The sequence below is a fragment of the Loxodonta africana genome, chromosome 7 (genome assembly GCF_030014295.1).
Source record: "Loxodonta africana isolate mLoxAfr1 chromosome 7, mLoxAfr1.hap2, whole genome shotgun sequence".
NCBI classification, from domain to species: domain Eukaryota; kingdom Metazoa; phylum Chordata; class Mammalia; order Proboscidea; family Elephantidae; genus Loxodonta; species Loxodonta africana.
The window spans coordinates 73795283-73807890 of NC_087348.1; the positions used below are offsets into that span (position 1 = coordinate 73795283).

At 42.3% G+C, this 12608-nt stretch overlaps 1 protein-coding gene across 4 annotated transcripts in view; it reads right to left on the bottom strand.

The window, feature by feature from the left end:
- Positions 1-11476: 11476 nt before the first annotated feature.
- Positions 11477-12608, bottom strand: part of ZNF143 (zinc finger protein 143) — a 69707-nt gene continuing 68575 nt past the window's right edge. For all 4 annotated transcript variants that reach the window (XM_064288452.1, XM_064288451.1, XM_064288453.1 and 1 more), the window contains one exon: positions 11477-12471. In XM_064288452.1, coding sequence (XP_064144522.1) covers positions 12388-12471 — 84 coding nt within the window. In that variant the 3' untranslated portion in view covers positions 11477-12387. The remainder of the gene's footprint in view (positions 12472-12608) is intronic.

Below are 12608 nucleotides of genomic sequence, written 5' to 3' on the forward strand. Positions count from 1 at the left end.
CCCTGGTGCAAAAGGTTAATGCACTCGCTAACAAAAAGGTTGGCAGTTACAGACTACCCGGAGGCACCTCAGAAGAAAGGCCTGGCAGTCTACTTCTGAAAAATCAGCCATTGAAAACCCTGCGGAGCACAGTTCTACTCTGACATACGTGGAGTTGCCATGAGTCAGAATCAATTCCACAGACCAAAAAAAAATGTTTTTTATTAAGAGGGAAGTGCTGTTTTAAATAGTGTTATTAAGGAGGGACCCTCTGAGGAGGTGGCATTCGAGCAGGAACCTGAATGAAGTGAAGAAATCAGCCAAATAGAGATTTCAGGGAGATATAATCTATGTATTGTTTATAATATTAAACATTGGAAACTTCCCAAATGTCCACCAAATACAAATTAATGAGACTTTGCAAGATAATAAGCTAGAGCTGTATGTACACAATGAGAAGATGTCTAAGACATAATGAAAAAGTTTCAAAGCTGTACAATGAGTCCGTTTTTTAAGAATACATTCACCACAGGAAAAACATCTGGAGAAATACACAAAACTGTCAAAAAATCTAACTTCTAAGGGTTGTTGCGTGGACTGAATGAGAGAACAATAAGTCAGAGTGCCTAGGTGCCTACTAAAGCGAGAGCCAGGAGAGAGCTTTGTCTGTCTCTGAAATGGGATGGGGCTGACAGAATTATGACACAAGCCCTAGAGACCTGTAGCCTCACCTTTTCCAAAGTTCTTGGAGCTCTCCTCTTTGAGGTGGCTTCTGCCTGAGCCTTTCTCCCCTTTTCTTGCTTCCCCGCACCCCTATTTCCCTCCTCCAGCTTTTCTCTTGGGAAAGGAGCCTGTGCTTATGTTTCCTCAGCCTGGATACTCCAAGGGGACTGGCCTTCCTGCCAGTCTCAGACCATCAGCCAACTTAAAGATTTGTACTCTGGCTGCAGTCTGGAAAGGAGCTGATAAGAGGACTTCCGGATCCCTCTGGTTTATTACAGCCACACTGCGAAGTGTAGAATAAAAGGCTTTGTCGCTGGTTACCACCTTCAGAATGTGATCTAAGCCTGAAGCTCAGTTTGGGGCTCATGATTGTTCACACACACTCCTCCCAATGCTGAGCAGATCAGCTGCCTTCCCTTCCAGGTTGTTGAAGCAGACAAGCCTTACAAGCTCCCCTGACTTCCATCCGGAGCCCTGTGTATCCCTTCCCTGCTTGTCAACCAATTGTTAGAAACAACACAAGAGCACAGAAAAATGGCCAGCCAAAAATAAATGCATGTAAAATAAATATACCAAAAAAAAAAAAAAAAAAAAATCCATGCTCTTGTTTCAAACAATTATTTGTTTGGTTATTTTGGATTTCTAGTTAGAAAATCATAGTTCATAATAATTTTCTCCTCTTTATGACTGTAATTTTGTTCTGCTGTCTAATTTCATTAACAATTCCAGAACAGTAGTAATAGGAGAGGGAGGATCTTCCTTATCTTGCTCTTGATTTTAGTGATGGGTATATGTGTGTGTATATATGTGTATGTGTAAGTGTGTGTGTATATGTGTATATGTGTACATGCATGGGATATGTACTTGTATTACTCTTTTAAAGAAGCATTCTATTCTTTTTATCTTTCAGAATATTTATCAGGAATATTAAAATTATATAAAAATTTTTAGCATTTCTTTTGATTACTGTTTTTCCTTATTTATATGGTGAATTAGATCAATGGATTTCCTACTATTTTACCACTCTTCTTTTCCTGAAATAAACTATACTTATTCAAGTTGTCTTCAAAATATACTGCAATTATGCTTGTATATTTTGTTTAGGTGTTTTACATCTCATTCATAAATAAGACTGTAGTTTTTTTATTGTATAGTCTTTATAAGGTGTTGGCTTCGTGAAATACTAAGATGTTTTCTTCTTTCTCTCTCCTTTGGGATAGCTTTAATGGCATAAGAATGATTAATGCCCCCAAATTTTGAAGGAAATTGCTCTTTAACCTATTTCTGTTCATGATGTAAACAAACAAAAAAAAACCCAAATCCATTGTCATCAAGTCTATTCTGACTCATAGCTACCCCACAGGACTGCCCTGTACGGTTTCCAAGGAGCACCTGGTGGATTCGAACTGCCAACCTCTTGGTTAGCAGCTATAGCTTTTAAGCACTATGCCACCAGGGTTTCCGTTCATGATGTAGTAGGTCATAAAGTAGAGGGTTGGTGAAAAAGAAGACTCTCAATTAGTTGGATTGACAGTGTCTGCGACACTGGGTTCAAACATACCTATTGATTGTGAGAATGGCGCAAGACTGGGCATCGTTTTGTTCTGTTACAGCGTTGCTGTAAGACAGAGCCAACTTGCCAGCACCTAACAATAGCTTTTTTTTAATATATATAATAATTTTTATTGAGCTTTAAGTGAACGTTTACAAATCAAATTCAGTCTGTCACATATAAGCTTATATACACCTTACTCCATACTCCCACTTACTCTCCCCCTAATGAGTCAGCCCTTCCAGTCTCTCCTTTCGTGACAATTTTGCCAGTTTCTAACCCTCTCTACCCTCCTATCTCCCCTCCAGACAGGAGATGCCAACACAGTCTCAAGTAGCTCACTCTTCATCATCATCTCTCTCCTACTCATTGTCCAGTCCCTTCCATGTCTGATAAGTTGTCTTCGGGAATGGTTCCTGTCGTGGGCCAACAGAAGGTTTGGGGACCATGACCGCCGGGATTCCTCTAGTCTCAGTCAGACCATTAAGTCTGGTCTTTTTATGAGAATTTGGGGTCTGCATCCCCCTGATCTCCTGCTCCCTCAGGGATTTTCTGCAGCACCTAACAATAGCTTTTGACAGCTGTATGAATAATACCTGTTGGCATCCAGTCAATCCCAACTCATAGCCCTATAGGACAGACTAGAACAGCCCCATAGAGTTTCCAAGAAGCACCTGGTGGATTTGAACTGCTGACCTTTTGGTTAGCAGGCATAACACTTAACCACTACACCACGGGGTTTCCATATGAATAATAGCCTACATAAAGCTAATTTCCCAAATGTGAATATAACTCATATCCTCACTTTTGCACTTGATCATTCTGACACCAGCTACCCACATGGCACTTTGTTTCTCTGACCTTTACCACCCAGAGTTGGGTCTCCACAAGTTAGGACTCTGTCCTTCCGGCCCCTGCCAATTAGGCAAACGCCAGCCTCTCTGCTGGTTCTCACTACCAGCAGTGGGTTTGATAACTACCTAGAATGACTCATAGAACTCATGGAGACCATTACCTGTACTTATAGTTACCCGTTTCTTACAATCAGAAAGGAGACAATCAAAGAGTGCATCCGGCAAGCTCTGGAAGCGGTCCCTGCACCACAAGACTTTGGTTTTTCCCAGGGATGTGTGGTATCCTCTCCAGGCACGTGTGTTCTCGCCAGTCCTGAAAGCCCGGAAAGAGCCATTTAGTTCTTGTGGCCTCAATAAATATGCATGATTGACTGCATCATGCCCCTCCCTTCCTGAGGCCTAGTGCCGGGGTGGAGCCGGTCATCGCCCCACACTAATTTACAAATGTATAAGTGTGGACTGGCTATTTTAGAAAGACAAAGAGCACCTTAATTGCTCAGGCTATTTTCAAAAAGACCAAGCCTTGGTCTTTTCAATTGCCTGTCTGCATGCAAAAGCTAGACAATGAGAAAGGAGGACCGAAGAAGAATTGACATATTTGAATCATGGTGTTGGGGAAGAATATCGAATATACCACAGACTGACAAAAGAGCAAACAAATCTGTCTTGGAGGAAGTACAGCCACAATGCTCCTTAGAAGTCTTGCTTACTGTGGACATGCTATCAGGAGAGACCAATCCTTGGAGAAGGACATCATGTTTGGTAAAAAAAAAAAACAAACCAAAGCCACTGCCCTTGAATCGATTCTGACTCACAGCAACCCTATAGGACAGAGTAGAACTGCCACATAGACTTTCCACGGAGTGCCTGGCAGATTCGAACTGCCGACCTCTTGGTTAGCAGCCGTAACACTTATCCACTATGCCACCAGGGTTTCCCAGGGTTGGTAAAATAGAGGGTCACCAAAAAAGAGGAAGACCCTCAACAAGATGGATTGACACAGTGGCTTCAATAATGGGCTCAAACATAGCAATGACTGTGAGGATACCACAAGACAGGGCAGTGTGTCATTCTGTTATACATAGGGTCACTGTGAATCGGGGATGACTCCATGGCATCTAACGACAATATTAAAAAAAAAAAAAAAAAAACAGACAAAAAGCCAAATTTAGTTCTTTGTCCCACAACTTTCTTCTGTGATTATTTATCTGTTTAGGTTTTCTAACTCTTTTGAGTCTGTATTGGTAATTTATATTTATATTTCCTTGAGTATTATCTGTTTCATTCAAATTTTAAATGTGGTTAGCATAAAATTGGGCAAAGTATTCCCTTGTAATTCTCGTGCCATAAATATAAACTCTCATTCCTAATTTCGTATAGTACTTAAGTTTTTTCTTTCTCTTTTAATTATGTTCAATAATGATTTATCTATCAGCTTTATTATTTGCTTCCTCCCACCCAAGAGAACCAGATCTTAGACTTACTAGTCAACTATATTGTTTTTCTGATTTTGAAATAATTCATTTTGCTTTTATCTTTATTAATTTCTTCCTTTTGTTCTCTCTAGATTTTGCTTTGCTGTGACTTTTCTTCTAATTTCTTGTGCTGTCTGCCTTGTTAATGAACTTTTATTTTTTCTCTTTCAGTAGTAAAAGTGTTTAAGGACATGCATTTTCTGGAGTACTGCTTTGGCTGCATTCTATAAGCAGTGTTTCACTGAGTTGTTTTTCGAATAGTCTATAATTCTGTTTTTAAAAACTTTTTAATGAGGTATAAAACGCATACGAAAGAGCAAACATACTAAAAAAAGTGTATAGTTTGGTGAATATTCACAAGTTCAGCACCCAGGTTAAGAAACAGAATGTTACCAACAGCCAGAGCCAGCTACCTAAGGGGATGGCCCAGGGCAAAATGGAAATGCATGGCTCCTTGTGGAAATTTTATTAAGAACCTTTTAGATGATGACAGCAGAACAGTAAGCCCAGTGCAGGGTCTTCCTAAGTACAGAGCCCTGTGTGACTGCACAGTTTGCACACCCATGAAACTGACCCTGCCAACTCTCCAGATGCCCCGTTCATGCTCTTTTCCATTCTAACCTCTACCCCTAGCTCCCCAAGGGTAACCACTAACCTGATTTCAAATAGCAGAGAATAGTTTTGCCTCTACTGTTTTGTGTTTGACTTCTTTTGCTCAACATTACGAGGTTCATGCACACTTTAACGTGTAGTTGACGATCATACATTGTCATTGCTATCTAGTTAAAAATAGTCTATATTTCAGCTTCGGTTTTGTCACTGATTGAAGAGTTGTTTAGGAGAAATTGAAATTTTTTTCCAGTTGGTTGAGTGCTTTAGGCTGACTAAAGGCTAACTTCCTTTTTCCAGAGGTGGAGGTAGAGGCAGGTTCTTTTTCCTCTGAATGAGTAGGTCTTTACTCATAGAAACCAGCCCTGGTGACACAATGGTTAAGTGCTTGGCTGCTAACCAAAAGGTCTGCAGTTCAAACCCACCAGCTGCTCTGTAGGCAAAAGATGTAGCAGTTTGCTTCTGTAAAGATTACAGCCCTAGAAAGCCCATGGGACAGTTCTACTTTGTTCTAACGGGTCAATATGAGTCAGAATCGACTCAAACATCACCTAATAACAACAGGCAAGGAGTAGTAACGTATGCTGATTAGACAAAGGGACTGAAGTTGTTTTGTCAGCCCGTGAGTTCCCAAGGAAACTGGGGGGAAATTGGGTTCTTTTTTTGTCATGTCAGGGAGATGAAACATTTCTAATCAGTGGATCTTAACAGGGGCAAGGTCCTTGTCTGTGTCTATTACCTCAGGTTATCCTGGAGGAGTGACCAGTGGGCCCTTTCCAGTTATGGAGCAGCTGGGTATAGTCCTGACATTAAGAATGGTTAAGTGTTCAGGGAATGGGCAGCCCAAACAGGTATCCCACCTATCCTTAAAGAATACATTGCTAAAAGCCAATCATGCTTTTACGTTTTAAACCTCAGACTCTGACTTAGCTTCGATTGGCTAATTCAGAGAAGGGCTGTGCAGGCAGTCATAAGGCAGAGTCCTAACTCATGGGAACCAGCTCTGGGTGCTGGGTGAAAGGGAAAGACAGCACAGAAAGTCCATGAAGAAGGATACAGTCCTTCTAGCCTGTGACCTTGTTCCAAGGGACTAAGAGAGAGATCAGCGGATGTGATGTGCCAGGAATTGTGTAGACTCCTGAGCCTGCAGCTGGTCCTTAATGACCTGGCCCAGGACGGCGGGGATGTTCTGACCTGGCTGAGGGTGGCTGGGAATGAAGACTGATCTAACTCTGGGTGGTTAGGGTCGGAGAGAAAAGAATCAAGAATCGCCGCTGAAGTGGCTGGCGAGGAGATAGGGAAATGTGGGAAGGTGAAGCCTGGATCCATGTCCAGCTGGGAATTGGATTCACACTGATTCTTACCATGCAGTTAGTGATGAAGGTGGGCTTTGCCAACACTGTCCCTTCAGCAGCACACGTAGTAGCACTGCAGAGCCTAAATTCGAACTATACTAGTTAATTTGCATCAGTCAGCTTTATATTATTTTTTGTAATTCATTATATTTTTTTGTTGTTGAGAATATACACAGCAGAACATAGATCAATTCAACAGTTTCTACATGTCCAATTCAGTGACATTGATTACTTTCTTTGAGTTGTGCAACCAGTCTTACCCTCCTTTTCTGAGTTGTTCCTCCCCCAGTAACATAAACTCACTGCCCCTTAAAGCTCCTATCTAATTTTTCAAGTTGCTACGATCAATTCGATCTCATATAGATAGATCTTAAAAGAGCATAATGCTCAAGGCAGACAAGTCCGCTTTATATTTAAGGCCTATAGCTCAGTGACTTTCGAGAAAGTTTGTTAACTAAAGATAGAAAATCTTTTTACAAAGTACTGTTTGCTTGAGGTGAAGGGCTTATCACTGAGATTCTTTCTTTAAAATTAATAACAATTTTATTTATTTTTAAATAGATAATAAGAGCTTATAATACAAAATTTGAAAAGCACAAAAACATGTACAGTGAGATCTCCCTCTCATCCCAGCTTCCAGTCTAGTCCCCAAAGACAGAAAACACTGCTGATTTCTTTTTATATCCTTTCAGAAATAGTCTATCGAAATGTATGTAGTCATTTAAATACTTTATAAGAAATTATAGCATACTCTACATATTGTTCTGCACCTTGCTTTTTACTTAATATTTCTTGGAGATTGTTTCATATTAATGCATATAGAACTGCCTCATTATTTTTAAAGGCTGCATAATATTTCACTGGCTGGATGAACCATACTTTTTTTTTTTAAATGTTTCTTTTTAAACAGCTTTATTAAATTTATATACCATAAAATTCACCTATTGTACATATACAATTCAATGGTTTCCAGTTTTAGAACATTTCCATCACCCCCACAAAGTTCCCTTATGCCCATAATTTATTGTTTAATTAAACTTTGTTAAGTTGACATTAAGGAGCCCTGGTGGTGCAGTGTTAAGAGCTCAGCAGCTAACCAAAAGGTTGGCAGTTTGGATCCACCAGCCACTCCTTAGAAGCCCTATGGGGCAATTCTACTCTGTCCTGTAGGGTCACTATGAGTCAAAATTGACTGGACAGCAATGGGTTTGGTTTGGTTTGGTGGCACAGTTGTTAAGTGCTCCGCTCAGCTGCAAACTAGAAGGTCGGTGGTTCGAACCCACCAGGGGCTCCAGAGGAGAAGGATGTGGCAGTCTGCTTCCATAAAAATGACAGCCTTGGAAAACCTATGGGGCAGTTTTACTCTGTCCTTTAGGGTTGCTGTCAGTTGGAATCGGCTTGATGGCAATAGGTTTGGTTTATGAGTCAGGTTCTTTAGTTGACATTAGAGCAGGACTCCCGTTTTCTTTCACCTGCACACAGAAAAGTGAGCAGCAAGAGCTTGTGCCAGTTGTCATTTTAACTATCAATGCAATGATCCTGAATTTTGACCGTTCTTCACTCTATCCTTCAATTTTAGCCATGCCCTGGAAACAAAATGAAATTCCTGCACAGAGAACTGAGCAGCCTCCCTGTTCACCTCAAGCCAGGAGAGTTTGAGTTGGAGGGAACAGCTAGAGGTGACCTGCTGCTCTGGCCTCCAGAGTTACAGGGAAGTTAAGCTCCCAGTGGTCCTAAGAGGCCCCGGCCTGTAATCTAAAAGGAGAAGCAGATAATATATTTCCCAAACACAAACACTGTTCTACAGAAAAAGAGAAGGGATAATCGAAGAGATTTCCTCAGCCGGGCCAGCTACACAATCTGCAGGGCTCAGAGCGAAGTGAAAACACACAGCCCTTTGGTCAAAAAAATGGGAAAATGCCGTTAAAGGTACCCATAAGATTTCTTTCAAGGACTGTCTCTTGACTTGTGTTTTTTATTTGCTATTTAATGTCATTCTAAAAACAAAATTTTAAAGGATTCCCATGAATTTTACTGTTCATCGTTATATTATACAATGGCAATTTTAAAAATAAATATCACAGCATGTACTTCATAAGCAGAATCACTGAAATTGCACAACTTGGATGTCAGGGCTCATACCAGTAGGGTCCCTGGAGCTGGCCAGAAGAGACAAACTAGTCAGACTCAGGAAGTTTGGAAGGAAGAAAAGCAGGTGCTCTCAGGCATAGAGTCTGTTGACAGAGCCCTTCAGGGCTAGGATACTCCCAGAATTAGTGCAGACTTTCATAGGTGCGTGGGGGTCCCGCCTTTGAAGCTGGGTGGCAGGGGCTCTCTTGGGTCTACAGCTGTAAGGTTCTTCCTGCCACCAGTCCAGGGAGGTAAAACCAGGCTCCTCCCCTTCCACAGGCCTTCCACCCCAGCCCACAGCAAATGGGAGACCCCCAAGTATCTTTAAAACTCAGCACTGGGATGTGTTCAGTACTGGAATGGACGGGGGCTTGCAAGACCAAGACGGGGCTAAAGCTGGCTGACCACCAGGGGCACTGTGGTGCCACCAGCCCAGGTCAGGGATGGCCACCACCATGCCCTGCCCCAAGATGCCACAGGGCACATGCAACCTGACACCAGCCCTCCCTGCACAAAGGCAGAGGGCAGCAGCAGCAGTGATGGGAGAAGAGTGAGAGGCCAGGTGGGGCCTGGGGCTGCAGGGGGAGAGCAGGAGAGTACCATCGAGAACCCATCCAGGGAGGCAGCAAGTAGTGGGACTGCATGAACTGAGGTTCCAAACCCCAGAGCCTGCTCCATCGTTCCATTGGACTTCACTTGCACAACACAGAATTAAGACAAATTTAAGAATTAAATCTCACACGCAAGGCCCTTCTGAATGCAGGGCCCTATGCAACTGCATTGGTCACTTGCCCTTGAAGATGACCCTGTTCCTCAGGCAAAAGAAAAAAGGTTATTTGGCTGAGATGAGATGTATTTTGGTAGACAGACCCCCATCCCCAAAGGAAACCTAAGTATAGAAGGAGGAGGCTGAGGCAGCGTTCCCTGGTACCCATGTGCTCCCTTCCCCTCCCTGGCCATAGACTTCAGCTGTGCCCCTTTCCCTTTCGTCCTCCTTCTGCCAGCTCGCTGTTGGGTCCGCTAATAGTTGACTGATCTGCAGTCTTATCTGAGCCAGGAAATACTGAATTGTAAGTTCCTTGGGCTGATAAATGGAATCCAGTCAATCTCAGTGTTGTGTTCATGGTTTCCCATGTTATTTGCCTAGATGTCAGACTGTCCAAATGCCCCTGATGGCCTGGGGTGAGCGTGGGATGTCTGGCAGCTGTCGAGAATTAAGGACGCCAAGTTCTCTTCATTTCGTAAGTTCTTGTAAGGAGCACAGACTGTAGGCAATGCACTTTTTTTTCTTTGTCGTGGCCTCAGGTTGTGCCTGGGATAGAGTAAGGATCTTTTTCTTGGACTGAAAGGTTTGCCTTGAGCATTGTCTGGACCATATTGCAGAGGACTGTGCTCCAAATGGCTCCATTTGCTAAAGTGCACTCCTGTTTCATCAACAGGAGTTGGCAACTTTTGGGGACTTTGCAACTTTGGCGGGCTCCTACCTGATCCTGTACTGTGAGATCCCAAACCAGCTTTACTAGCCCAGTGCTATTATGGCCACCATCAGCATACTGGCTGCAGTCTCCTCTAGCACGATACACCACCTCCCTATCTCCTGCGGTCCCATTCCTAGGACAACAGGTAGAGGACACCTGGAGTGCCCCTGTGCCCTATTCTCTGGGTGCCAAGAAGAAGGCATTTTCTTTTGGCTAAGGGATAATTAGGCCCACCAGAAGGGTCCAGCTGAGCTCCATCCAACCCAGTCTGTAAAGTGGGGGAGAGAAGGAAGAAAAACCCCGGAAATGAGCAAATAAAAACGGTCAAGGGCAGAGGATAGCTTGGATTTGGGTCCTGGAAAGCACAGCAGACCTGGCTGAGCCCACTGGAGGCTGGGCCTGTGTGAGGAGCTCCCTGTGGCAGCCCAGACCTGGATCAGGAGGCTGGAGCAGATTCTGCTCTTGCTCCACCCACCTTGCTAGCCCCTTTCTGACTCTCGGCGGGCCTCAGCTGGGAGTTCTCTCTGTTTAAATGGCTCTGTCAAGAATGAAGACCCGATCTGTGGGTGACAAAGCCTCTTTCTGATGTTAGATATCTACGAAAGGCTTTGAAGGAAAAACCACCAATCCCTGACCAACCCTGAAGGGTGTCCATTGCAAATGACTAAGTCATATTCCTTTTCAGCAAGACTTCAAAGAACCTGATCAAAGATAATATTAAATAAGACAGGACAATGTTTCTTTCCTTTTTACCGTAAAGCTTGAAAGAAAAACAGCCAGACTTCAGCTGGTTATGTAAACCAAGCACGGGGAATAACAGGGTGGGGTGACTGCTGTTGGAGAGCCCTTCATCTGAACCACCTTGGTGGCCCCTACTCTAAACTTGGGACCTTAGAGGATGGTCTTTCAAGTGCTCAGCTCATCGGGCAGTCAGAAATCGCCAAAGCTCATCTTGATAATCTCTGCCACAAACCATCATCTGCGCAGGTAGCTGTGGAGCGGAGCAGTGAAAAAACACACCAGACTTGGAGTCAGAGAGTCTGGTTTCTCAAGTCTTTGCTTTTCGTAGCTGTGAGGCCTGGGTAAGACACTGAACCTCTCTGAACCCTCAATTTCCTTATGTATAAAATGGGGATAGTAAATCCATATATCTCACAAAATTGTTCTGAGGTCTACATAAAAATGTATGCAAAAGTACTTTGTGCTTGAAACATAATATACTCTCAATATACGTGTGCTGGGTTATAATCTGTATTACTTTTGTGGTATTTCTGCACCATTTCCCCCACCCCACACCAACGTAATAAAACAAATATAAAGGTAACATTTAAAAAATTGCTGTATTCAAAATTAATAATAAACTTTAGGGTAAATAAGCTTTAAAACAAAAGTACATAGGCAAAAATAAATAATTTACACCAACCCGCTAACCTAATTTAAGAGTAAAGCCATTTCCAATTACAGCACTGTTATCCAGGGCACCAGCCTGTAGTCGAACTTTGATAGTTCATTATTTTAAAAAACAGTAACAAAAAAACTGAACACTAAGTAAAATCTTTAACAAAACCAAAGCACTGGATTTAACTTTTTAATTTTAAATTAACAAACCTTGTAATTTTATACATAATCCAATGTAATGCTAATATAATTAGCATTTCATCTTGAAAAGTTGGTATTTAACAGGAATGGGAAACTATAAATGCATAGTCTTCAAACCATGAGATACAAATAAAAACGGACAAGTATACAGTAGAACAAAACCTGTAGACACTCTACTAACTGGGGGAAATATGTGAAGGCTTTACATTCGTTATTATCCATGATGGCTTTTGGAGTTATGATTGTTTGGCATATAATAACCTTTGACATTTTAGATACAGCCTTTATTTTTTTTTTCACAGTAAGTTAAAAATCCATCATATGACTCCCTAAGACATCAGTGGTCTTGCATGTAGACTCCAGGAGTCTGCGATCTGATAGAAGAAACATGAACATTTACTGTAGTGCCCTAATTTCATACTTCCCGTACACAATTAATCAGTTTGGGAATCTAGTCAAAGGGTTATATACACAAAAGTGTCAAGAATAAAATGTTCTCCACTCTTGCATAAAAGTGTGTACAGTGTATCAGGGAATGGAAAACTTCTGATTTTCCTGGGCCCGGGCTTCATGGGTCCCTGCTGCCAGAAGATGACAGGCTCCTCCTGCTTTATTGCTCTGTTATTCTGAGGATTAATCATCCAGCCCTGGCGTTTCTCCTTGTTGGATCCTGGATGCTATTCTGATGGCTTCTTCCAGAGATGGCTGTTCTCCAAGCTGAAACAGGAACAGAAACAAGTCAAACACAAAAGCCACAGTGAAGATGGTGCCAAAGAAATATTCTCGGTAAGCTTCCGGTGATTTCTCCCAGTAATTCTGACACTTGGGTTTGTTAAAACACTACTACTGATAAA